Source organism: Engraulis encrasicolus, chromosome 17 (genome assembly GCF_034702125.1).
Source record: "Engraulis encrasicolus isolate BLACKSEA-1 chromosome 17, IST_EnEncr_1.0, whole genome shotgun sequence".
In the NCBI taxonomy this organism is placed as follows: domain Eukaryota; kingdom Metazoa; phylum Chordata; class Actinopteri; order Clupeiformes; family Engraulidae; genus Engraulis; species Engraulis encrasicolus.
This window is the reverse complement of record NC_085873.1, coordinates 23,539,278-23,565,201: the sequence shown is the minus strand read 5'-3', so window position 1 is coordinate 23,565,201 and position 25,924 is coordinate 23,539,278. Positions and strand designations below refer to the sequence as shown.

The window sequence follows — 25,924 nt, the reverse complement described above, 5'->3', positions numbered from 1 at the left end:
GCTAACTGTATATTGTAGCCGAAAATTTCCAACAGAAGTCAGAGGATAACTGGAGCAACAGACGTTTCGGACCCAGTCCCAAATTCTCCAGTAGGCAGCCTACTGGAGACATTGAAAATGGACTGGGTCTGAAATGTCTGTTCCAGTTAACCTCTGACTTCTGTTGTAAATTTTCGGCTACAATATACATTTTTCATACAAGCCTTGTGTGCGCCTCCTTTTTGCATTATCTCAAGTGATGACTACTTTTGGAAGTGGACTCAGCAAGCAATACACGGGTCTAAAGTGTAGGCGCAGACAACGACCTTATTGGTTTTTGTCATAGTACTGTATCATAACTGTTTTCTCTTTTGCACTTTTTACAGTTGTGTCTGATGAGCGGTGAGATCATTCAGATGAGTTCAAAGATGAGTTTGATCTTTGAGCCAGCGGATTTGGAGCAGGCTTCCCCAGCTACTGTCAGCAGGTACAGAAGCACAAAAAAAGCAAGAATATAGTGATGACGTCTGTCCAGTCTAACAGTCTTTATTGTGTCTAGGTGTGCTGTGGTTTTCTAATAGTCTTTATTGTGTGTGTAGGTGTGGAATGGTTTTCTAGTAGTCTTTATTGTGTGCGTAGGTGTGGTATGGTTTTCTAATAGTCTTTATTGTGTGTGTAAGTCTGGTATGATTTTCTAATAGTCTTTATTGTGTGTGTAAGTCTGGTATGATTTTCTAATAGTCTTTATTGTGTGTGTAAGTCTGGTATGATTTTCTAATAGTCTTTATTGTGTGTGTAGGTGTGGTATGATCTACATGGAGCCTCATCAGCTTGGCTGGACCCCCCTGAGGGACTCCTACATGGACACTCTCCCCCAGAGCCTCAGCGACGAGCACAGAGAACTGGTGAGATTATGACAAACAAACACACGCAATCGCTCTTTAGTACAAAGAGAACCGGTGAGATTCTGGCAAACTTAACACATTCAAGCACTCTTTTGTAGCAGTCAGGAGCGTGTTCGAATGTTCTAGAGTAGTGTTTTTCAACAGGGTCTCTACAGCAAAAAAAGGGCAGGACGCCAAGGCACTCTTCTTAGATAAAACCGCTTTATTATAAAGGCTAGTTCATGTTTGAACTTAAATAATTAAAAATACTGCCACTGCCAACATGTTTCGGCCGCTACAGGGCCTTTATCAGGGCACAAGGTGACTCAAGCAGTGTGGGTCTCTACAGCCCCACAGGGGGTGTTGGGGAGTCCTAGGGGGGCGTTGAGAAGAGGGGGCAGTGCTTAGTTGCCATCGGGGGGCATTAGCCCTTTTTATTGTTTAATATTAAGGTGAGTGTTGGCAGGCTTATGATGAGGCCAAAAGGTTAGAACCACTGTTCTAGTGCTAAAAGTTATGATGTAAAACCTAATATACTACATGTATATCCCTGACCTATGCATATTCATACCTGACGGGTATTGATTATAGCAAAGTAATTTTGTAGTTTTACTTACAGCACTTGTTTTCACTAAAAATCATTAGTACTTTATTTTATTACTGACAATAAAGGCTTTGTATTGTATAGAATAGCAATTTATGTCACTAATAAGAGTTTTTTTTTTCTTCTTAAGATTATCGACTTGTTCAATTGGCTGCTGCAGCCGAGTCTGGACTTCATTACCCATGAGTGCCGCTTCCTGGTGCAGACCTCGCCCATCCACCTGGCCTACAGCCTCATGCGGCTCTACACCTGCCTCATGGGTGAGACACAGGGTCTTTCTCAAATGCAAGGCCAGTGTCCTTCCAAGTGTATCAGCCTAATTAGTCACGCCCAGTGATTGGATACTTTTTGGTGAACTCTACAGAATATCCAATCACTGGGTATGACTAATAAAGGGTATCCAATCACTGGGCGTGCCTAATTAGGCTGATACACTTGGAAGGACACTGGCCTTGCATTTGAGAAAGACCCACAGGCTGCGTTCGTGATGGCGCATGGCTGCTTTTGCTGTGCAGCGTGCATACATACTTTGCCATTTGCCAAAGAATTGTAAAGTCATGTATGAGTAGGCTAGTTGTGTGTGTGTATATTTGTGTGTGTGTGTGTGTGTGTGTGTGTGTGTGTGTGTGTGTGTGTGTGTGTGTGTGTGTGTGTGTGTGTGTGTGCGTGCGTGCGTGCGTGCGTGCGTGCGTGCGTGCGTGCGTGCGTGCGTGCGTGCGTGCGTGCGTGCGTGCGTGCGTGCGTGCGTGTGAGAGAGAGAGAGAAAGAGAGATTATCAATGTCTTATTTAAATGCAACCAAAGATTCTTTTAATTCTATTCACTTAGACCGTCTATGCTGCAAGCCCACCTTTAACCCTTGTACTTGTATAACATATATTATTTAATTGCTAAAATATATTATTTAAAGCTAAGTATAAGCTACGTACAACTGAGTAAGTAGTAAGTAAAGCCAGGGGCGCCACTAGAAATTTTGGGCCCTATGAAAGATTCAAATTTTGGGCCCCTTAAGGGCCCCTGTTAGTTCTTTTGGGCCCTCTGAAGGGCCCTTGTCAGTGCTTGGGCCCTTAGAATTTGTAACATCCCCCCCCCCTAGTGGCACCCATGAGTAAAGCTAAGTATAATGTAATGCAATGAAGTTCAAATGTAATGTGTAATTGAATAAGTTGTTGTGTGTTCACCAAAAGACGAGATTGCTCCGTCTGGCGAGGATGGTAACTCTTATACGTGTATACCTAAATAGATATTATTTAATTGCTAAACGATATTATTTAAAGCTAAGTATAAGCTACATAAAACTCAGTAAGTACTAAGTAAAGCTAAGTATAATGTCATGCAATGAAGTTCAAATGTAATGTGTAATTGAATAAGTTGTGTGTTCCCCAAAAAGACGAGATTGCTAAATCTGGCGAGGATGGTCAGGAGCCAATGTCGAGTCAGCAGGTGACCATGTGGCTACAGGGGCTCTTCCTATTCGCTCTGGTCTGGAGCGTGGGCGGGACAATCAACGGCGACAGCAGGAAGAAGTTTGATGTGTTTTTCAGGGCCCTCATTTCTGGCACGGACGCCGATCATCCACGTCCCAAGAGTGTTAAACTCACCAAGAGTAACATCTTTCCGGAGAGAGGTTCGTCACAGAAACCAGTACACCACCATAGAGTGTAACATAGAGTTTCTTCAAAGACACACAAGCACACCAACAGAACAGTATAACAACATAAATGGGCCCCAGAGCTGGTGTGTGAATGTGAGAATGCGTGTGTATGTGTGTCTGTGTATGTGTATCTGGAAAGCGCCTTGAGACAACTTCATTATTGTGATACTGCGCTATATAAAATGAACATAGAAATGCTGTGAAGGATGGCATACAGTAGCCTAAAGTTGGGGTGGGTCTGCCTGTGCTGTGTATAGGTGGAGTTGTGGTCTAGACTCTAGAGCAGGGGTGTCAAACTCATTTTGGTCAGGGGGCCGCATACAACCCATGTGGACCTCAAGCGGGCCGCATTAGTAGTATCATCGCAAAAAATCCCTTAAAGCAGAGAATTAGTTTTCAGTACTATCGCGTTATCTTTTCAGCAAGTGTGTTGAATATGTAGAGAGCAATGCCACGCTGATAATCCTATGCAACATTTCATTAATTTCATTCATTCATTGCCAACTGTCAATTAATAAAATATGGGAGACTTATTTTTTGCGGGGGGTCTGGGGGTCTTCCCCCAGAAAACTTTGTATTTCTTAGATGTAATTTCCTGCATTTTAACGCATTTTAACATCCCGTTTCCTGTTTCAGCTCAATACGAACCAAAACAAATACAATTGTATTTATTACTTAATTATAACCAATAACAATACACTAGGAATAAGAAGTATTAACATTGGATCTGTATATATGAGGTCTATATATGAGCTTTATCAAATGCCTGTCACAGTACAAATTCACAATTTATAATAGTAGTGTGATGTGCACTTTACTACATATAGAGTATAAGAGAGAGAGAGGGTTAATGTCATGCAGGTCTCGATTTTGTCCCCAGTGGGAGTATTTCGAGTATTTCTTTGAAAAAAAAAAAAAATTATAATTTTTTTTTTTTTTTTCTTTTTTTTTTTCATCTGGGCCGTATTGAACCGCCTGGCCGGCCGGATGTTTGACACCCCTGCTCTAGAGTTATGGTAATGCAGTGTGTATGTGCGTGCGTGCGTGTGTGTGTGTGCCTGCGTGGAAACAGGTACCCAGGAATCGCTGGGTGTTGCAGTGGCCTGGGCAGGTGGTGTGTTGGTGCAGGTGGTGCGTGTATGTGTTGGGAGTTGGTCGTTAATTGAACAAGCTTATTTGTTTAGCCACCTGTATAGTGAGATCATAATTCATCTGTGATAAACATATAACATGTACAGTAGCGGAAATAATGTACATGGTAGGCCTCGTATTGCACTTGTAGTGCATCAATGGGGGCAGCCGTGGCCAAGTGGTTAGAGAGTTGGTCTTTCAATTTAGGAATTGCAGGTTTGAATTCCCCCTCACCTCTCTGTACATCTCCATCCATGGCTGAAGTGCCCTTGAGCAAGGCACTTAACCCCACATTGCTCCAGGGACTGTAACCAATACCCTGAAAAATAATAACTGTAAGTCGTTTTGAATAAATGAAAGCGTCAGCTAAGTGAAATGTGATGTAATGTAATGTAATTTGAAACACTTAACAGGTCAGCTGTACTGGAACTCATAATGGATTTCTGAATCTTTGAAAGTTTTGTTCTTTTTTTAAAAACAGGCACAGTGTATGACTACTACTTCCACAAACAAGGACCCGGCCAGTGGAATGCTTGGACAGATGCCATTACGGCGGAGGAGAGTACCATCTCTCCTACAGCTAACGTATGTGACACATGTGATATGGGAGAGCACCATCTCTCCCACAGCTAACGTATGTGGCACATGTGAATAGGGATATCTGTCACAGTTCTTAAAATCACCAATGCTATTACATATTATTATTATGATAAGAAGGAAAAATATATATTTTTAATGAAGGCTGAATAATGTACAGCTCACAAATATACATAAGTATGGCATAGAATTCCTCAACCTGCTCATTCATTTTATTATCATCTATGTACACTCGATTTATTAGGTGTAATGGCGTAATCGGAGATATATGGGTGGAGTGGGAGGGATTTTTCTAATGTTTTTTTTTTTTTTTTACAGTAGTCTACCATTTTAAGAATCTATAAACCTTAATCATTTGAATTTCAACTTTTTGGATGATAAAGTCAACTTTACCTTTGACTTTTTGAAAGCTTTGAATTCACTGAAAACCACTAATTTATGGTGCTGACAATGATTTCATGCTAAATACTATATATTTATTTTAATTTAATTGTTATTTTCTATGTCCTGTCAGGGACTACAGATGTAAATTAGCCTGGTACAAGGCCTGAAATGGCAACATTCATGCTTTAATTGTACATGGTCCCTAATAATAATCTGATTTGAATTGACTTTTGACTTTGGTTTGGGATGCTTTTCAGGTGTCAGACCTCATCATTCCCACCATGGAAACGGTGCGTCAGCTGTTTTTCCTGAAGACCTATGTGTTCCACGAGGTGCCCACCCTCTTCGTGGGGCCGACGGGTACAGGCAAGTCGGTCATCACCAACAGCTTCCTGATGAAGCTCCCCAAGGAGAGCTACACGCCCAACTGCATTAACTTCTCCGCTCGCACGTCTGCCGGTCAGACCCAGGACATCATCATGGCCAAGCTGGACCGCAGGCGCAAAGGCATATTCGGACCGCCCATGGGGAAGAAGTGCGTGCTTTATGTGGGTAAGTAAGTCAGGCTCTGTGTGTGCATGTGTGCGTGTGTGTGTGCGTGCGCGTGCGTACAGTGCCTTCAAAAAGTCTACACACCCTTCCTCAAATGTCAGGTTTTTGTGATGTAAAAAATGACAGAAAGACAAATAAATTCACAGCTTTTTCCACCTTCAATCTAAGCTATTAGCCTGTACAATGCAATTGAGAAACAAGCATAAAGCTTTAAATGGAAACAATAGAAAAAAAAAAAAAACTTCAATTAACATGGTTGCATAAATATACACACCCTTAAATTAATACTTAGTTGCAGCACCTTTGGCTTGTCTGGGCCATTCTAAATCCTCAATATTATTCTGGTGAAGGTCAAAGGTCAAAAGATCAAATAGGTTTTATTGTCAATTTCTTTACATGCACTGGTCATACAAAGAATTTGAAATTACATTTCTTGCTTTCCCATACAGACATAGACTAATCTAGGTAAGGACATAGACAGTATAGACATAGACAGTACTTATACATGGACTTAAGACAGTATGGACATAGACAGTGCTCATACAGACATTTAAAGTGCAAGACTGGACAACAGAAGACTTGTAGAGGACATACATTAAGAGGTATTTGTTGTGCTTTTGTGCTTTTCCTAAAAAAAAGTCCTTTATTGAAGCCATTCCTTTGTAGATTCAGGCGTGTGCTTAGAGAAATTGTCGTTCTGAAAGATTAGTTCCTTTGTATCTTCACCTTTCTACCAGGGGGCCGAAGATTTTGTGCCACTACCATGGCCCCTGTGGAAATGTTCATAATTCCATCCTCCCTAATGAAGGCCCCAGTGACAGCTGAAGAAAAACGGCACAAAAGGACAATGCTGCCCATACTTCACGTTAGGTATGGTGTTATTGCGTTGATGTTTTGTGCCAAAAACACCTTTTGGAATTATGTCCAAAATGTTCAACCTCGGTTTCACCTGACCATAACACATCTTCCCACATGCATTAGGGAGATTACAGAAGTATTTTTTGCAAAATTTACCTCACCAAAATTGAACCTTTTGGTCATAATTCAAAAGGGTATGTCTGGCGCATCACCGCAATAAGACCATACCTAACATGTGTGGGTGTGTGGGTGACCCTTTGGGATTACGGTATTTACTCCTTTTAGTACACGTCCAGTATATAATTTCCGTTGTTTATTTTCAAAAACGGTGGACATGGAGAATACCCACCTGTTCTCTCTCCCCTTGCCTGTCTCACTCTTTCCACTCATTTCCTGCCCTCCACTGTCCAGTCAAAAACAAAGGCAAAGAAAAAAAATAAATTAATAAAAGAAATGCAATTCTTTTGCCGTGTTGACCTGTAGATGACCTGAACATGCCAGCTAAGGAGGTGTACGGAGCGCAGCCCCCCATCGAGCTGCTCAGGCAGCTAATAGACCACGCCCACTGGTACGACAAGAAGGACACCTCACGGCAGGACATCGTGGACGTGCTGTTGGTCACCGCAATGGGGCCCCCTGGTGGCGGCAGGAATGACATTACAGGTACAGTTAAGTCTGTTGCATGTGCCCCCTTGCAAGTGATGAACAGAGGTGTCAAAAGTTAAAGTAAAGGTAAAAAAAAGAAAGAAACCAGTAACCAGTAGACCTGTGTACTGAAGGTTTTAGTGTTTTTCAGTCACAATACAGTCAACCTCATTTTACAATGGAGTAGCTGGGTGTGACAGCATCATGTGCTAGTGTTGTACTAACAATATTAATTTATTTTTTACTTTTGATACCTCTGGTGTTGATTAACCTCCATGATGAATCCCTGAGCCTTTTCTTAATTTGCTCTTCCATCCTTGTATGTTTAATGTCAGGGTGTTTCACACGCCACCTGAGTGTGGTGTGTATACATATACAAGATGTGTGTATGTGTGTTTGTGTGTGTATGTGTGTGTGTGTGTGTGTGTTAACCTGCTCTCCATCCTCATATCTCTAATGTTGGGGTGTTTCACATGCTTCTCCATCCTTGTACCGTATGTTTAATGTCAGGCCGTTTCAAATGTCACCTGAACATACCGTAACAGCTCTTCCTTATATATTTAATGTCAGGGTGTTTCACACGGCACCTGAACGGGGTATCCATTGACTCCTTTGATAACCTGCCCTTCCATTCTTGTATCATTAATATCAGGGTGTTTCACATGGCACCTGAACGTGGTGTATATACAACGTGTGTGTGTGTGTGTGTGTGTGTGTGTGTGTGTGTGTGTGTGTGTGTGTGTGTGTGTGTGTGTGTGTGTGTGTGTGTGTGTGTGTGTGTGTGTGTGTGTGTGTGTGTGTGGTAACCGCCTCTTCCATCCTTGTGTGTTTAATGTCAGGGTGTTTCACACGGCACCTGAACGTGGTGTATATACAACATGTGTGTGTGTGTGTGTGTGTGTGTGTGTGTGTGTGTGTGTGTGTGTGTGTGTGTGTGTGTGTGTGTGTGTGTGGTGTAGTATATACAGCATGTGTGTGTGTTAACCACCTCTGCTCTTCCATCCTCATGTGTTTAATGTCAGGGCGTTTCACGCGCCACCTGAACGTGGTGTCCATCGACTCCTTTGATGACGAGACGCTCGGCAAGATCTTCACGTCAATCACTGACTGGCACTTCGCCAAAGGATACGACTCCTCCTTCGGCAGGTGAGTCACCATTGGAATTGTGTGTGTTTATACCTGGGTTCGCCGTGTTTGTAAACACGATGTTGTGAGGAGAGGTAAGACACTGGCAGCCAACCAAGTGAGCTAAAGTTTTGACCGACAGTGGTTTCCAACAATCAGAGGTTGAGTTGTGCGCAGTCGGGTTAAAACTAAAAATTGGAACCCATGTATATTATGGATTGCTAATGAGGTGGTAGTTTCATTGTAATTTCGGAGTAATTTCATTGTAATTTCAGCTAAATAAATAACCATGCGGTTTCCAGTGCAATGACACTGTAGTTTCACTGTACCACTGTAGCAGTGGTAACAGCTTTCAACTGAAATGGTAAAATGTTGAAATTACATTGAAATTACTATGAAACTACCACCTTAGCAATTGCAATCAGTTATGTAAAGTGTTACCTTTTTCCTTTTTTTTTACATGAATGCAGACTAGGAAAGATTGAATTAACATTGACTTTGTTCCTTTTTTCCTTTTTTTGTTACTTTGTGTGCAGACTGGGTAAGATCATGGTGCAGGCCACCATGGCGGTGTATAAGGATGCTATTGACTCCTTCCTACCCACTCCCTCCAAGTCCCACTACATCTTCAACCTGCGCGACTTCAGCAGGGTCATCAAGGGAGTGCTGCTTGCTCCCAACACACACCTGAAGGCAAGCACATTACATTTAGATTACATTACATCACATTAGGCAATTGGCAGAGTAGTAGCTGGAGATGTTACCCGGTAGCCGTTTAACTGGTAGTCGACCCGATCAACGTTAACCGGTTAAAACGTTCTGCCACCGGTTAAGTACCCCACCAATCCCAAAATCTTATCTTTATACTGCATATGTGTCAAGAAAGGTATAGAAAGCCTAATCATCATCATGTTTTCCTCATAGGAGGGCGACCAGCTCATTCGGCTGTGGATCCACGAGGTGTACCGGGTGTTCTATGACCGTCTAATCGACAATGAAGACAGAGGAACGTTCTTTGACATCGTGAAGGAGAGAACCTCGGGTTACTTTAAACAAACCTTCGACAAGGTAAGTCACTGACTTATTCTTAAGTTCTTTTAAGCTTATATTTTTGGAAACCACCTTTACTCTATAACCCCATAGTGCATGCTGTTGGAACGCTTTAATGGTTATTGAACTACACTACTATGACATAACACAGGGCCTTAAATAATGCACTACGACTTGGTCCTTGCCATGCAAATATATATGTTTTCATTTGTTCCAACCTCATGGCGGGCCAAATGTTTGCCATGCTCAGGCTGGATCTGGCCCGCGGGACGCCATTTGGAGACCACTGGTGTAATGTAATGTAATGTACCGGTAATGTAATGTTTGGACTAATGTAATGTTTGAATAAACGTGTCAGCTAAGTCTAATGTAATGTAATGTGTAATGTAATGTTTGGATAAATCTGTCAGCTAAGTCTACTGAAATGGAATGTAATGTTTGGATAAAAGTGTCAGCTAAGTCTAATGTAATGTAATGTTTGGATAAAAGTCTAACGCAGTGATCTTAACCTTTTATGAAGAAACGCCCCCTTGGCCTAATCACAAGCCTCCAAACGCCCCCTTGACATCATCATAAGACTGACAACGCCCCCATTAGTATTACAAAATGAAATGGACTAATGCCCCTCATTCGCAACTAATCACCGCCCCCTGTCAGCTGTATCCTTCTCAACGCCCCCCTAAGGCCACCCAACATCCCCTGGGGGGCTGTATCGCCCCCATTGAGAAACACTAGTCTAATTTAATGCCATGTAATGTAATTTCTGGCATGTCCACCAGCTCCTGGCTCACCTGACCGTGTCGGGGAAGGTGGTGGACGACAAACGCAGCCTGTGTAGGACAATGCTATCAGTGTTGCAACTGTACACTGTGCCTTACTCTGTTCTTGTTTAAATTTTTCCTTGTAAGTTGCTTTGGCCAAAGCCGTCTGCTAAATGTTAATGTAATGTAATGTAAAAATCTGATGTAATGTAATTTCTGGCATGTGCACCAATCAGCTCCTGGCTCACCTGACGGTGTCGGGGAAGGTCGTGGACGACGACATCCGCAGCCTGTTCTTCGGCGACTACACCAAGCCGGACTCGGACGCGCGCGCCTACGAGGAGGTCACGGACATGAAGGCGCTGACGGGCGTCATGGAGCACTACCTGGACGAGTTCAACAACGTGAGCCGGGCGCCCATGTCCTTGGTCATGTTCAAGTTTGCCATCGAGCACATCTCCCGCATCTGCCGCGTGCTGAAGCAGGTGAAGTTCAAATGTTCATTGTCTGTAAATACGGTAAAGCAGGAGTGGGGAACCTATGTCTCAAGGGCCATCTTATCCTAGCCAAGCCACATAAAAACATGACATAAGTTGCATTTAAAAGCTCTAACATACATTTCTGATAAAAAAAGTGAAACTCTCAAGAGCCTGAATGCAGCGTACGTGTTGGTCGAGGCACCAAAGGTTAAACAACATATACGCAGCATCAGGCAGCATATATGTCGCTCCAGGCACCAAAGATCAAACAACATACAGTATACGCAGCATCAGGCTAAAATGGGTTCATTTTTGGACTACACAGGACAGTGGACACCTGCTATTGGTTGGCATCGGAGGCTCTGGCCGACAGAGCGCCACCAAACTGGGCACCTTCATCTCCGACTACGACCTCTTCCAGATCGAGCTGACGCGCACTTACAGCATGACGGACTGGCGCGACGACGTGAAGCGCGTGATGCTCAAGGCTGGCGTGGAGGGCAAGTACACTGTCTTCCTGTTCAGCGACGGGCAGGTGAAGAACGAGGCCATGGTGGAGGACATCAACATGCTGCTCAACACGGGCGACGTGCCAAACATCTTCGCCGCGGACGAGCGGGCCGACATCATTGAGAAGATGCAGGGCGTGGCGCGCATGGAGGGCAAGAAGATCGACTCCACGGCCCTCTCCATGTACAATTACTTCATCGACCGCGTCAAGAAGCATCTGCACATTGTCCTGGGTACTTCGTCTAAACTCTCTAAACTGTTATTATTTTAGGTTATGTTCTTCAGTTACGTAAATTAATACCTACGTAAGGTGATCAGTAGATAACGCTCCTCAGTTTTCCTTCATTCATACAATACAGTGTCGCATACAGCTGCACCATCAAAAACTGAAAAATTGAACTGAACGATTTCACTCTTTTATTATTTATTTATTTTTCTACTGTTTTGCTTGTTTAATGTCATTTTTTCATTTATACAATGACGTTGCAGCAACAGCAAAGATGTTATTTTTTGTATTCATATCATTATTATTTGTGTTTGTTGTCTGCAGCCACGAGTCCCATTGGAGATGCCCTCCATAATCTGCTGAGGATGTTCCCTTCCCTGATCAATAATAAAGTCTCTCTCTCTCTCTCTCTCTCTCTCTCTCTCTCTCTCTCTCTCTCTCTCTCTCTCTCTCTCTCTCTCTCTCTATCTCTCTATCTCTCTCTCTCTCTCTCTCTATCTCTCTCTCTATCTCTCTCTCTCTCTATCTCTCTCTCTCTCTCTCTCTCTCTCTATCTCTCTATCTCTCTCTCTCTCTCTATCTCTCTCTCTCTCTCTCTCTCTGTTGTCTGCAGCCATGAGTCCCATTGGAGATGCCTTCCGTAACCGGCTGAGGATGTTCCCTTCGCTGATCAACTGCTGCACTATCGACTGGTTCCAGGCCTGGCCCACCGACGCCCTGGAGATGGTGGCCCACAAGTTCCTACAGGACGTCGAGATGGAGGACAACATTAGATCTGAGTGAGTCGGCTTGCCACAACTAAGAAATGACTACACTGCTTTCCAAATTATTGTGCAAATTGCATTTTTCACTGATTTCCCTGAATAGCCATTAGCATAGTTTTTTTAAATCTACATTTTTATAATAATTATTATTATTTTTATTATTATTATTAATAATACACATTCGTTACACATTAATTTCTATATGCAGCCCGATGTCTCCTCTGCTGTGTCAATGAAGGCCTGTTGCCTAACTCATTATCATACAACTGTAAAACAAAGCCTGGGGAGTGTCAGTAAACTCATCCCAACTGTCCCTTCTCTCAAGGTTTTTTATTGCTCCCAAACCAGAGTTAACCACAACAACTTGACTAGGCTTTTGATCCCTCTGTCTTTCAAGCACTCATTTTTTTTATTTTTTTTATTTTTACATTTTCGAAACTATGGCGGCCAAATTTAAACTATGGTGGTGCGCCATAGTTTCCTTAATGTATGGGAAACACTGACTGCATTTGTTTTGCTGTGCAGGGTGGTGGAAATGTGTAAGAACTTCCAGGAGAGTGTGCGTACGCTGAGCCAGCGGTACTTTGGCCAGCTGCGGAGACACAACTACGTCACTCCCACCTCCTACCTGGAGCTCATCCTGACCTTCAAGGCCCTGTTGAGCTCACGCAGGGAGCAGGTCAACACCTTCAGGAACAGATACCTGGTGGGACTGGAGAAACTGGACTTTGCTGCTTCACAGGTGAGAACGGATTGGGCCTCACATCATCACATCACATTATATTACATTTCACTTAGCTGACGCTTTCATTTGTTCAAAGCGATTATTTTTCAGGGTATTGGTTACAGTCCCTGGAGCATTGTGGTGTTAGGTGCCTTGCTCAAGGGCACTTCAGCAATGGATGGAGGTGTAGGGAGAGGTCAGAGGGGATTGGAACCAGCAACCCCTAGATTGAAAGGCCAACTCTCTAACCACTAGGCCACGGCTGCCGCTCAAACCGTATCTCACTCATTTCGTGAAGTATTCACGAAAAAAATGGATTAATTTTCGTGGTGCATTCACGTTATTTCCCGCCTTTCGTAAAGTCTTCACGAAAATAATAGATTAATTTTCACGCTGCCTATTCACTTGAATTGCCCGACTGTTGCCTAGCGACCCACTAATTGGATGCCCTTTCGGTAGCCTACCGTCACATGGTAATCAAACATTTCAAACAAGCAATTTAGGGTTAGGTTTAGGGTCAAGGTAAGGGTTAAGGTTAGGGTTAAGGTTGGGTTAGGGTTAGGTTTAGGGTTAAGTAGGATTAAGGTTAGGGTTAGGTTTAGGTTTAGGTTTAGGTTTAGGGGACATAAGGCGTAAGTACCGAAAGGGCGTCGAATTAGTGAGTCCCGAGTGTATCAGCAGTGTTCTGTCAGCACCCCCTCCCCGCCCCTGCAGACGTTTGGATAACCATAGCAGCAGTGGGGCAATTCAAGTGAATAGGCAGCGTGAAAATTAATCTATTATTTTCGTGAAGACTTTACGAAAGGCGGGCAATAACGTGAATGCACCACGAAAATTAATATATTATTTTCGTGAAGACTTTACGAAAGGCGTGAGATAGGGCTCGCCCCTAAGCCCACGGCTTAACCCCATAACCCCACAGTGCAGAGCCTACGTTATAACCTTACTGTCACCACAATTGTAATTGTCTTAATATATGTTACTTAAGGCTCTCAGTAATGCCATAGCAATGTTGTTGTGATGTAGTTGAGTATTAGGCCTGCCAGCGACCCCATCTACAGTAAGAGGCTATGACACTACCCCTGATATAAAAAATTAGCTGTTGCAATGTATGACTAAAGGCCCTGTGTGCTGGTAGTTGAGTTTTCTTCAGTGACTATTACAAGTGGCAGGCTACGAGAAAGATACAACAACTCTGCTATGCATTGCACACAAACACTCAAAAAGGCATTTCAAGAAAAAAAAAACATTGACGTTATTGATGAACTCATTACATTTTATTATTTTCATCTTTAACATTGATGTTTATCCATTTGTTAAGCACTTTGAGCTGCATGCCTTGTATGACAAATAGAGTTATTATTATTATTATTATTTATTATTATTATTTTTCAGGTGGCAGTTATGCAAGAGGAGCTGACCGCACTGCAGCCTGAACTCATAAAGACGTCAGCAGAGACCAAAGCCATGATGAGGAAGATTGAGAAGGAGACTGTGGAGGTGGACGCCAAGAAAGAACTGGTGGCAGCAGATGAGAAGGTGGCCAATGATGCAGCTGCCGCAGCCCAGGCCATCAAGGTGGGTCTAGTCTAGCGTTCCTCCTTGCTTTTATCTTTTTCTCCTTTTTATATTCACCTGCCATGCCTTGTAATTTTATTTTCATTTTATTTTATTTTATTTTCATTTTTTTTTTTTGTAAAGCATATTGAGTTGCATTTGTGTATGAAGTGCACTATAGAAATAAAATTGCCTTGCCTTACCTTGTCTTCCATGTGTGCTTTAGAATGACCGAGAGGGTGGATTTGTCAGCGCTCGATACGCTGAAGCCTTCTGACATCCCTCAATTTTCAGTTCTTTAAAGATCTATCGATCCTCTACTTCCACATGTGTGCTTTAGGACGACTGCGAGGGTGATCTGGCCGAGGCTATGCCAGCTTTGGAGGCTGCCCTGTCAGCACTGGACACGCTGAAGCCTTCTGACATCACCGTGGTGAAGTCCATGACGAACCCTCCCGCTGCCGTCAAGCTCGTCATGGAGTCGATCTGTGTCATGAAGGGCATCAAGCCGGAGAGGAAGCCAGACCCTGGCGGCTCAGGTCAGAGGGCGGAGGTCAAATGTATCATTGTAGCCCCTTAATGCGCGCCGTACCTCCAGTGGCACGCTGTAATAGTCATTGAAATGTAACTACCATAGCACTACAATACTATGACACAACACAGGCCCTTTAGTAATGCACCACGACTTGGTCATTACCATACTGGTAACAGCAATTGTATAAAGCCGCGTCTTAAGGGGCTAAGGGGTCAAATGCATCATACTAAAGGGTCAGGTGTATGTATCATACTAAGGGGTGAAATGTATCATACTAATGGGTCAGAGGTCAAATATAGCACACTAAGGGGGTCAGGGGTCAGAGGTTGTATGTATCATACTAGTGGGTTAGGGCAGGGGTCAAATGAATCATACTAAGGGTTCAAATGTATCATGCTAAGGGTTGAATTGTATCATGTTAAGGCACATTTTATCATGCTAAGGGTTCAAATGTATCATGCTAAGGGGTCATATGTATCATACTAAGAAATGAAAAAGCTTGGGAACCAGTGTCCTACTCTTGAGTGAAGAATTGGCACACCCTATTAGCCTGATAAACCAGCCTAAATGTATTGGATGTCTTAATTTAGTCTGGCTCTGATGAATGGAGAAAACGGAACATTGTTGATGAGCACAACCCGTTGTCTTTCAAACCATGTCTGTGCTAATAGGCCAACGCTCTGACCAATCAGCGCAACTGCTTGTGACGTAGTAATCGCGACAGAATCTGTGGTGGAGGGAGGGGACTGTAAACAAGGGAAGTGAAGCTGTGAGCAGGACAGTGGATAACTTTAACGTTTTGAGATGGAGTCGGACTTAATGTCGCTTTTGCCAAAAAGACATGCGAGTTGCCGGTGTACTACAACACTATACAAAACTGTCCCAAAGTTCAACTTCAGCTTTGTCGGTTTCAGCGAACGTCTCGCATGCATCGAGGAAGCCCACGGCGTTAAACATACTTGAAAGAGATCTTCCTGTATTTATAGGCCGTCAGCTCACCTCAATTTTCGTTCATTCTCGCTCCACAGCATCCGAACACGATGCCCATAAGATGATGAACTGACCAAAGCTATTGTAGCGCGAGTCTGGGGGGTTACTTCTATTTACTCTCAATGGTTACTTCAGTTGTGTACGCATGTTCTATGATTCTGTTCTATGGTTTGGTGGGTGCGAGGCACTGTTGGGGTTCGAATAAGGGGAGCGGGGAGTTCTCTCCGTTTACTGTGAGAGATCTACGTAGCAGCTGTGCTACAGTTGGGTTACTGGTAAGCAGTGTACTTGTTCATTATTTTTATGTGGCGTGGCTGTGGCCAACTGTCTCCATTAAACGGACACTTCTGTCTACATCCTGTGTGTTCCCTGGCTACCAAACGCTACACTATGTTTCACTTCAGAGAGGTTCGGATCGTGAAAACATCCAAGGGTATTAGACGTTTACAGAAGAATATTTTCCTTAGCTAAATGAGGAGACACGATACACCATGTGACCGCGCTAAACCAATCACGTTGCCGATTTGGACAGCTATCAATCCTCTTGCGTTCCACAAATTGTACTAAAATAAGGTTTTTAAAATATATATCTCTCTAAGGAAGACAGATTGATTCTTAACAGTTAAGAATGACCGTGATTAATTTCTATCTTGAAGACCAATAATGCATGAGGGTGCCAAAGGCAAAGACATCAGCCCAAATAGAAATAGGCCTCAATATCAATAATATCCAAGATCATCAATAATGATCGTTCATATAGGCTATACAAAGTGGTCCAACTGTTAAACTGTACTTCAAAAGGCAATGCAAGTTACCTTTCATGATATATACATTTTTTAAAAGTGATATTCATTCATGCATTTAAAGTGGGATAAATGGATCCTAACATTATCAAACACAAGCAGGTAATTGGAGTGCTTCTGGGTCTTCACCTTTTTCCCTTGGTGCTCATCATTGTAGGGGCTGTCAAACTTGGTCCAGGAAGACAGATGCTGAGGCATTGTAGCCAAATAAAAAAGGGAAAAAAATGCAACCTTGATTGCCTCGGCATCCGTCTTCCTGGATTCCTAACAGTGCTTCAATAATAACAAAACAATAATGCAAGTGGTGGTAGATCCCTTTTTTAATCAATAATGGAAGCCATTATAATTATCAATATAATGAATATGCAGTTATTCATGTGGTAATTTATCCATTACTAGATACACAACACATACAAACAGTCATAAGTATATGCTTCAATAGACTGGCCTAACTGCATGGTTGTACCTAAACAGGAGGACTACTAGGGCATCGGTCTACAACCCCTTGGTGGCAAGGAAGATGGAGGCAAGGCAAACAATTACAGGCTGCCCTTTTAATGTATGCCATTGAAATGTTGACAAAATTATCCACTGTTGGCTCCTTAGTGGCACCTAGAATCCAGCTGACTAAATTATTAAGTACAAGAGGAACAGCTGTTTGTGCTTTACTGAGCGTCTGTAGTCTTCTGCAGTGGGAGGCCATGGGAACAACGTTGTCCTTTTTCAGTGTTACTATCTGTCTGGCTCATTTTGCTGGACTGTCACAATCTGTTTCCACACCTAAAGGTAACATGTCGAAGACCATATCTGTTGACAAAGTCTGAGCAGCAAACAACAATTCAGGCATTCAGTATTACAAGTGGTGGGGTGAATAACACAAGATGCCGGCGGTCATGTCGGAGTCTCCTCTTCAATGTATCCTGTCAATAACAACAAATCAAACAGAAAAATTCATGAGTCATGAATACCGGCAAAGGGGGGCTTGATATTGTAGTTTCTTAACATGGTGGGCAGTGTGGCATAATGATTAGTGAGGTGGTCTTAAGATCAGACTAGGGTTGCTGACTCAAATCTCTGACCACTGCATACACCTCCATCCATGCCTTAAGTGCCCTTGAGCAAGGCATATATCCCAACATTGCTTTAAGGAAGGTAAACTATACTCTTTAAATTACTGTAAGCATTACTGTAGCATCACACTGCCATAAGACTTCTGCCTTCCTACTACAAAATAATACAGGTGGCAAGATGAATGGTCACACACATGTATGAAATTTGCCTTAATTTCGACAAATAATAAATTGCCTTGCAAACACCTGTAGCTTGAAACCGACAACAACTCCACTTGACTGAACCAGGCCAATATGTATTCCTCAATTTGTCTCATTACTTAGAAAATAATATATTATAAAGTACATATGTGTTGGGCACACCCTTGTATGTGTATTTGTGTAAAGTTAAGATATGACTTACTGTTGATTCTCTGCTCTGGCAGGATCCCTCAAAACCTGGTATTCCGTGGGTAGCAACTTTTGGGTAACTGCACCTCGAGATCCACACAGTCAATGTCCTTGATATGAAGGTCCTGTGTAGGTCCTTTACTTCAGGAGCTTGCACAAAAGGAAAAAAAAGAATGTAGCTGGCAGACAAACAGTAGCCTATATTTTCGCTGGTGAACTGGTACAGTTGCATATTGTTAAGATCAAGCAAACAGACATGATCCTCATTAACATTCACACTACCTATTACAATCAGTGTGTTAACTTGTGACAACAGATTGTAGGCCTAATAGACTGCTGGATATTGTTAACACAGACCCCCCTCAATAACTCAGATGGGGTGGGGAACAGTCCTTAACTCAAACACAACATTTGGCTATGGTAAAGTACAACCAAGACATCTTTCCACAGATGATAGAACTAGCTTACCTGTCTGTGTGTCTTTGATGAAACCTTTTTGTCTGTCAGATGTGTTCTCCTAGCTTGCCAAAACAATACCTGAAGGCCTTCCCTTTGTCACGTTTCCCCCTGTGGAAAATCAGTACGTTATTCTTCAATCACAAAGCAATTAAGTCCATATAAACTAGCTTCTTAGTGTTATTTCCACATCAACGGTACAATTAATTCAACATAATTGAGCAAGTGCGTTGTGAGAGATCATCGTGGGGCTCGATTGACTGGTTTCTCGGAATGCTCACCGCACTGAAGTGTTTGAGAATACAATCACGCACAAGAATGAGTCTCAGAAGTGTTTTCGTTGGTTTACTCGGTGTATTAACTGTCTGAATACACGGTATCAGTGTGATTCTAGTGTAGATCACTCCACCGGTATGGCACCATTAGCTCCATAACATCGATGTTATTTTAGTGCGACGCCATGCTGGTCTCGTCGAAGTGCAGTGTAATCGCTACTAATTTCCAAAGTGTAAAATTTAACTTAAGACGCAGCATGTGTATCCTCTAGCCGCCGTACACAGCCGTTTATCTGTCATTCCCAGTCAATCAGCCCCACGTTCATCTCACACAACGTCCATGTAAACTTCAATCTTACCACCACAGACTTTGTTTAGATAGTCAACATTAAAGACTGTAAACTGAGATTAAAAAGGGAGACGTCCGGGGCGACAGTCCATCTGTTACAATGGCAACAGGGTGAAGCGTTTACCAAATCATTACCGTCATCTTTTAGGAATATACTTTACACACACCCTGACGTTGTTAAGAGCATGCCACTTACCATTATATGAGGTGAACCTCGTCCACTCCGAGGACCTTGTCTTGGAAGACAACACGTCGCGTTCAGCAAAAGCCATGCCTCCTGACTGCTCCGAAGACCAACTGGCACTGACGACATATGTTTGCTGGGTTATCGACGCCCAGTTGCATGGCAGTGAGTCCAAAATTGCTCGCCTCCTTAACAAGGGCGAGACGACTACCGGTACCACCATCGGGTTTTCAAAGAGCCCCATCATTTCGGCTACCAGTGGAGTTATCTGGTAGATAAGACTTTTGCCATAGCCTGTCGGTAACACGGCGAAAACGTCCTTAAAAATGAATGAACGTAGAGCCTCCTCTTGCTCACGTTTTAACGAAAACCCCAAGTCTGATGCCAATGCAGAATCAAACGAGCGCTGTTCCATTGCCGCCGCCATGTTTCTTGTGCTTTCTCCACTGCCCAGCGTCTCACTGCTATGTCGTCACTCCCTCAAAACCCCGCCCCAGAACCCTCTGCCCCGCCCGCGTTGATTCAAAACACATCTCTGCGTTGTGATTGGTTTAGTTACCATCTTGCCAGATTCAGGGCAAGATTCAAAATGAATAGTTGTTCGATACCAGACCCACCCGCAGCTGAAAAATTTTCAGCGTCCAGCAGGTGGCGCTGGTTTACCAGGCTAACACCCTATCGTACATTAGGCACGCTCAAACCGAGGCATAGTTGTTGCTGTCTTTGGGTGCATGTCCATCAGGTGTGCTATTTCCTTCTCTACGTATTAGGTACACATCATAACTAATTTGTGATCATTGGTGGTCTGCAGGAAAAATGATTGAGGACTACTGGGGCAACTCCAAGAAGCTCCTGAGCGACCTGCATTTCCTCGACACCCTCAAAGCCTTCGACAAGGACAACATCTCCCCGGCCGTCATCAAACGCATCCGCGAGAAGTTCATCGACCACCCGGATTTCCAGCCCGCACTCATCAAGAACGTCTCGTCCGCCTGCGAAGGTATACCTGCAAATGGGACCACAATGGAAATAAGCCTTAGGGCTTTTTTATGTCAAACCCTGATGGGGCTGTAACAATATTGTATCGAATTGAGAAATCGTGATATGCAGAGTCATGATATTGTATCATAATGCAAGAAGACATACTTTCAAAGTTCTCTTACCCTTTAGTCCAGAAAACATCCACATGATATGATGTGATGGTGCTTCCAAGCTTCAAATCAATATCATTATCATTTTCAAACTTTTAAAAAAATATTAGTAACCTCTTGTAACCTATTCTACCTATAAACGATGAGCAAAAAGATACATTTAAATAATCGTGGGGTGTATCGAACCGTCAACAATTGTGATACGAACCGAATCGTGAGTCGAGTGTATCGTCACAGCCCTAATCCCTGACTATTTCTTTCTTTTAATGATGAATGTATGGTTTCAGTTGTTGTACCATGTTTTTTTTTATATCAAATAGTCGAATAAATAAATTAATTCAATCATTCATTCACTCAAGGTCTCTGCAAGTGGGTGCGCGCCATGGAGGTTTACGAGCGTGTGGCAAAAGTGGTGGCGCCCAAAAAGGAGCGCTTGCAGGTTAGTTAGAGCTTTATTCGTTCCTGTGGGGCAACTGTACCTGCATTTGCACTTGCTGGCATCAGGCATGAGACACAGTCAGCCATTTCAAGAAAGAAAAACAAACACATAACCATAAAACATAGAACATAGAAATTTACATTCACTAGCACACGCTACATTGGGTGGTTGCATAACTACTTGACCTCAATTAGTATTTTTTCGCCTTTGACCTGTTTTTGGAGGGGGGGGGGGGGGCAAAAACGACATCCAGAGGGCAGGAGTTGAAAAGAAGAGGAGAGTGGATGTGTACAGTATATTGAGCGATGATGTTGTTTGCCTTTTTTTTTCAGGCGGCGGAGACGGAGTTGGCCGCTCAGATGGCGACTCTGGAGGTGAAACGCGCAGAGCTAAAGGAGGTGGAGGATCGTTTGCAGGCGCTCAACGACACGTTTGAGGAGATGAACAACAAGAAGAGGGAACTGGAGGATAACATCGAGCTGTGCTCTGCGAAGCTCGTCAGAGCAGAGAAGCTAATCGGCGGACTGGGTGGGGAGAAGGACCGTTGGACGGAGGCGGCGGAAAACCTCGGCGTCAAGTACACAAACCTCACTGGGGATGTCCTCCTGTCCTCTGGCACCGTGTCCTACTTGGGCGCCTTCACAGTTGACTACCGCACCGAATGCCAGCATGCCTGGCACCGGCTGTGTCAGCAGAAGAAAGTGCCGTGCTCCGATGACTTCACTCTCAGCAACACCCTCGGCAATCAGGTCCTGATTCGACAGTGGCAGATCGCCGGTTTGCCCGTGGATGCGTTCTCAATGGACAATGGTATAATTGTGAGTAACTCGAGGCGGTGGCCGCTGATGATTGACCCTCAGGGCCAGGCTAACAAGTGGGTGAAGAACATGGAGAAGGCCAACAAGTTAGCCGTCATCAAGCTCTCAGATCCCACCTATGTGAGAACCCTGGAGAACTGCATCCAGTTCGGCACTCCGGTTCTTCTGGAGAACGTTGGCGAGGAGCTGGATGCCGTTCTGGAACCCGTCCTTCTAAAACAAACATTCCGCCAACAAGGCGTCGAGTACATCAAAATCGGCGAGAACATTGTGGAATACTCCAAAGACTTCCTGTTCTACATGACCACTGGACTGCGGAATCCCCACTACCTTCCGGAAGTGGCTGTGAAGGTGTGCCTGATCAACTTCATGATCACACCGCTGGGGCTGGAAGACCAGTTGTTGGGCATCGTGGCCGCCAAGGAGAAACCGGAACTGGAGGAGAAGAAAAACAAGCTCATTCTGGAGAGTGCTGCCAACAACAAGCAGCTCAAGGAGATCGAGGACAAGATTCTGGAAGTGCTATCCTCATCGCAGGGCAACATCCTTGAGGACGAGACCGCCATCAAGGTGCTGTCTTCTTCCAAGATCCTGTCCGAGGAGATCTCAGAGAAGCAAAAGATTGCGAGCGTGACGGAGCTCGAGATCGACGACACACGCATGGAATATCGCCCCGTGGCCGAGCACTCTTCCATCCTCTTCTTCTGCGTGTCCGATTTGGCCAACATCGAGCCCATGTACCAGTACTCGCTCACCTGGTTCATCCACCAGTACCTGAGCTCCATAGAGCACAGCGTCCGCAGTGATGACCTGCCCATTCGCATCGACAACATCATCAGCCATTTCACGTACAGCATCTACAATAACGTGTGCCGCTCCCTCTTCGAGAAGGTTTTTATTTTTCATTTATCCTCTCCCTGACTATTACCTGTGTTGTATGTGTCTTGAAATGTCCATGTGGGCATTATGTATATTTATGTAAGCTACTTGACAACAGGGGCCTATACAAATCTGGTTCAGGAGTAAACCAGGTTATGTTAAGATGTAATTCTTCTAATAGAAGAGCCTGGAGTCCTCATTTTCTAAGAATAATTTCCAGGCTCTTATTAGATGATTTTACTCGTGAACCACCTTTGTAGATAGGCCCCAGAATTTCCTTCCCGGTGATCAAAAAGGTTTCTCTACTGTACTACTACTCTACTCTACTGTACTACTACTCTTCTCTACTCTACTCTAAGGACAAGCTGCTCTTCTCACTGATGTTGACGGTGGGGATCATGAACGGGCAGGGCCAGATCGATGACATGGTGTGGCGGTTCCTCCTCACGGGAGGCATCGCACTGGACAATCCGCACCCCAACCCGGCCTCCGAGTGGCTCACCGACAAGTCCTGGTCGGAGATCGTGCGCGCCTCCGACCTGAGCAACCTGGGCGGCCTCTACGAGCACGTGCAGGACAACGTGGAGAAGTGGAGACAGATATACGACTCTGCAAAGCCCCACGAGGAGCAGGTTAATATTACAAGGGAAACATGTACTCTGTGCTACTAGTGACAATACAGTGCAACCAGCGTAGGACCAGACATAAGTAAAAGGAAGAAATCTGGTGCCACACGGATGTCTATTTAGTTTTTTTCTTATTAATTCACAGTGCATTAGACTGACGTTTCGACAAAGCGGCTGGTAGAAACCATGATACCTTAATTTCCCCTCGGGATTCATAAATCATACTCCACTCTACTGTATTCTTCTCCACTATACTACTACTCTACTCTACTCCTCTACGCTCCACTACACTCTACTTTACTCTTCTCCACTCTCTAGCTTCCCGATGGCTGGCGTGTGCTAGAGGGCATGGACCGCCTGGTGGTACTGCGATGCTTCAGGCCTGACAAGCTGGTGCCGGCTATACAGGAGTTCATCGCGATCAACATGGGCCGGGCCTACATCGAGCCGCCCACGTTCGACCTGGCCGGGAGCTACTGCGACTCGCACTGCTGTTCCCCCCTGGTCTTCATCCTCTCGCCAGGATCAGACCCTACTGCAGGTCAGACAAATGTTACCGTACTGATACACATTGAAAAATTAAGGAAATCTTTTACTTTCTAAATTTTTCCTGAGCTAAATACTCTTTTCAATAGAAAAAAACATGCACATGCAAATCAGTTCATATTTGTAATACTTGATACATTGTTTTTTTTGTGAGGTGTCACAGTTAATGGAAGATGTTTTTGTTGTGGTATAAACAGAAATAGACAAAGTTGCCTAACCGTAATTTTTTACTTTCTCCTAAACTAAAATACTCTTTTGAATAGCATCATCAAAACATACAAATCGGTTCACATCTTATTTGCTATACTTGATAAACATTGTTGTTGTTTTTTGTGAGGAGTCAGATTTAATGGAAAATAATGGAATGTTTTTGTTGTTTTCAGGATTGCTTAAATTTGCTGAGGACTTGGGCATGGGTGGCGAAATGACCCAGACAATCTCTCTGGGTCAGGGCCAGGGCCCCATCGCGGCCCTCATGATAGAGAAGGCCCTGAAGGAGGGCGGCTGGGTGGTGCTGCAGAACTGCCACTTGGCCACCAGCTGGATGCCCAGCCTGGAGAAGATCTGTGAGGAGGTCATAGTACCGGAGAACACCCACCCTGACTTCAGGTATACATTTGGAGGTTTTTTTTTTTACCTGTGCCAAGGAGATTATGTTTTCGGTTGCGTTGGTTTGTCTGTTTGATTGTTTGTAAGCAGGAAAACTCAAAAAGTTATGAACGAATTTGGCTGAAGATGGTGTGGATGATTAAATTCTGGTGGTGATCCTGCTCAAGACCTGGATCCAGGAATTTTAAAAAGATTCTTCACCTTTGCAGGATAGGGTGAATTTTGACACTCAGTTTCTACCTCCACAAAAACACTATTGTACAAAAAACAGTTTTCAGAGGTCTCCAAAGACTGCAAGAAAACATACTAAAAATATATCTAGCCAACGTTTTTGAAGTTTGAACCTTGCAGACATAAGTGTTGACTGCATAAAAGTAAAAAGAACATTCAGAAATGTTTCCATTCAAAGTATAAAAAAGTAATTGAAAGTGAAGTCAGTGGCTCTTTCAGCTGAATACTAATAAGATGGGAGTGCAGCACCTCTGATTATCCCCACCCCCCTGTCACCTGCCATGTTGCTGTCAGAGGCTCTGGCAGGACACTGTTGTTGCTTTGTTTATAACGGTTGAATGGGGCGTGTTCTCACCTGTGAACAGCCACTGAATCACTCTGTATTTAGCATGTGAATAGTGATAGGACTTCGGAAGCTGCTGCTGCTTAACACAGAAAATCCAAACATTTCTTTTCACTTTCTTTAAAAAGGGCCAGCTATATAATTTTATTTTAATATATACAAGTATATATTTGAAAACTAAAAGTTTCATGGTTATTAATGGTGTCACATATATGTTTGAGTCACAAAACTTTGGAGGAGTTACAAATTGTCCGTCAGCGGGCACTTAGACTCCAGAGGGATAACGAAGCTGGGCAAACATTCACATAATTGTTGACAACAGTTGTTGCCAGCAAAAACCCCAAGATACAAAACCTTACTCTATAATATTGAGTGATCCCAAGTCTCAATTCCCATTTCGTCGCAGGCTGTGGCTTACAAGCTACCCGTCTGACAAGTTTCCAGTGAGCATCCTACAGAACGGGGTGAAGATGACCAATGAGCCTCCCAAAGGGCTGAGAGCCAACGTCCTGCGCTCCTACCTCAACGACCCCATATCCGACCCCGCCTTCTTCCTCAGCTCCAGCAAACAGGAGGTCTGGCAGAAGCTGCTCTTCGGAATCTGCTTCTTCCATGCCCTGGTGCAGGAGAGGCGAACCTACGGACCCCTAGGTCAGAATGCCCTGCATGCTATGTTTTTATGTCTGCCTGGTTATGTCCTGCATCCAGGGCCGGTTATAAGCATAGGCCGGCTAGGCGGTCGCCTAG

General features: G+C 43.8%; 1 protein-coding gene and 1 long non-coding RNA gene across 3 annotated transcripts in view; one reads left to right on the top strand and one right to left on the bottom strand.

The window, feature by feature from the left end:
- The window catches only part of dnah3 (dynein axonemal heavy chain 3), a 77,863-nt gene that overhangs the window by 38,074 nt on the left and 13,865 nt on the right, over positions 1-25,924 (top strand). The window contains exons 37-59 of the mRNA XM_063222001.1: positions 366-466; positions 779-884; positions 1,598-1,727; positions 2,857-3,093; positions 4,733-4,836; positions 5,490-5,784; positions 7,126-7,305; positions 8,310-8,433; positions 8,949-9,105; positions 9,337-9,480; positions 10,460-10,708; positions 11,028-11,445; positions 12,052-12,217; positions 12,728-12,944; positions 14,322-14,504; positions 14,824-15,022; positions 20,347-20,535; positions 21,046-21,125; positions 21,458-22,834; positions 23,182-23,454; positions 23,767-23,989; positions 24,378-24,603; positions 25,584-25,828. Of these exons, the coding sequence (XP_063078071.1) occupies positions 366-466; positions 779-884; positions 1,598-1,727; positions 2,857-3,093; positions 4,733-4,836; positions 5,490-5,784; positions 7,126-7,305; positions 8,310-8,433; positions 8,949-9,105; positions 9,337-9,480; positions 10,460-10,708; positions 11,028-11,445; positions 12,052-12,217; positions 12,728-12,944; positions 14,322-14,504; positions 14,824-15,022; positions 20,347-20,535; positions 21,046-21,125; positions 21,458-22,834; positions 23,182-23,454; positions 23,767-23,989; positions 24,378-24,603; positions 25,584-25,828 (5,623 nt within the window). The remainder of the gene's footprint in view (positions 1-365; positions 467-778; positions 885-1,597; positions 1,728-2,856; positions 3,094-4,732; positions 4,837-5,489; positions 5,785-7,125; positions 7,306-8,309; positions 8,434-8,948; positions 9,106-9,336; positions 9,481-10,459; positions 10,709-11,027; positions 11,446-12,051; positions 12,218-12,727; positions 12,945-14,321; positions 14,505-14,823; positions 15,023-20,346; positions 20,536-21,045; positions 21,126-21,457; positions 22,835-23,181; positions 23,455-23,766; positions 23,990-24,377; positions 24,604-25,583; positions 25,829-25,924) is intronic.
- LOC134467979 (uncharacterized) lies at positions 17,026-19,654 on the bottom strand. 2 transcript variants are annotated; one of them, XR_010038670.1, is made up of 4 exons: positions 19,548-19,654; positions 18,740-18,838; positions 18,285-18,421; positions 17,026-17,731 (listed from the first exon to the last, which is right to left on the bottom strand). It is a non-coding gene; the product is annotated as an uncharacterized LOC134467979 (long non-coding RNA). The 2 variants fall into 2 exon arrangements; XR_010038669.1 differs by lacking the exon at positions 19,548-19,654 and having other exon boundaries at positions 18,740-19,350.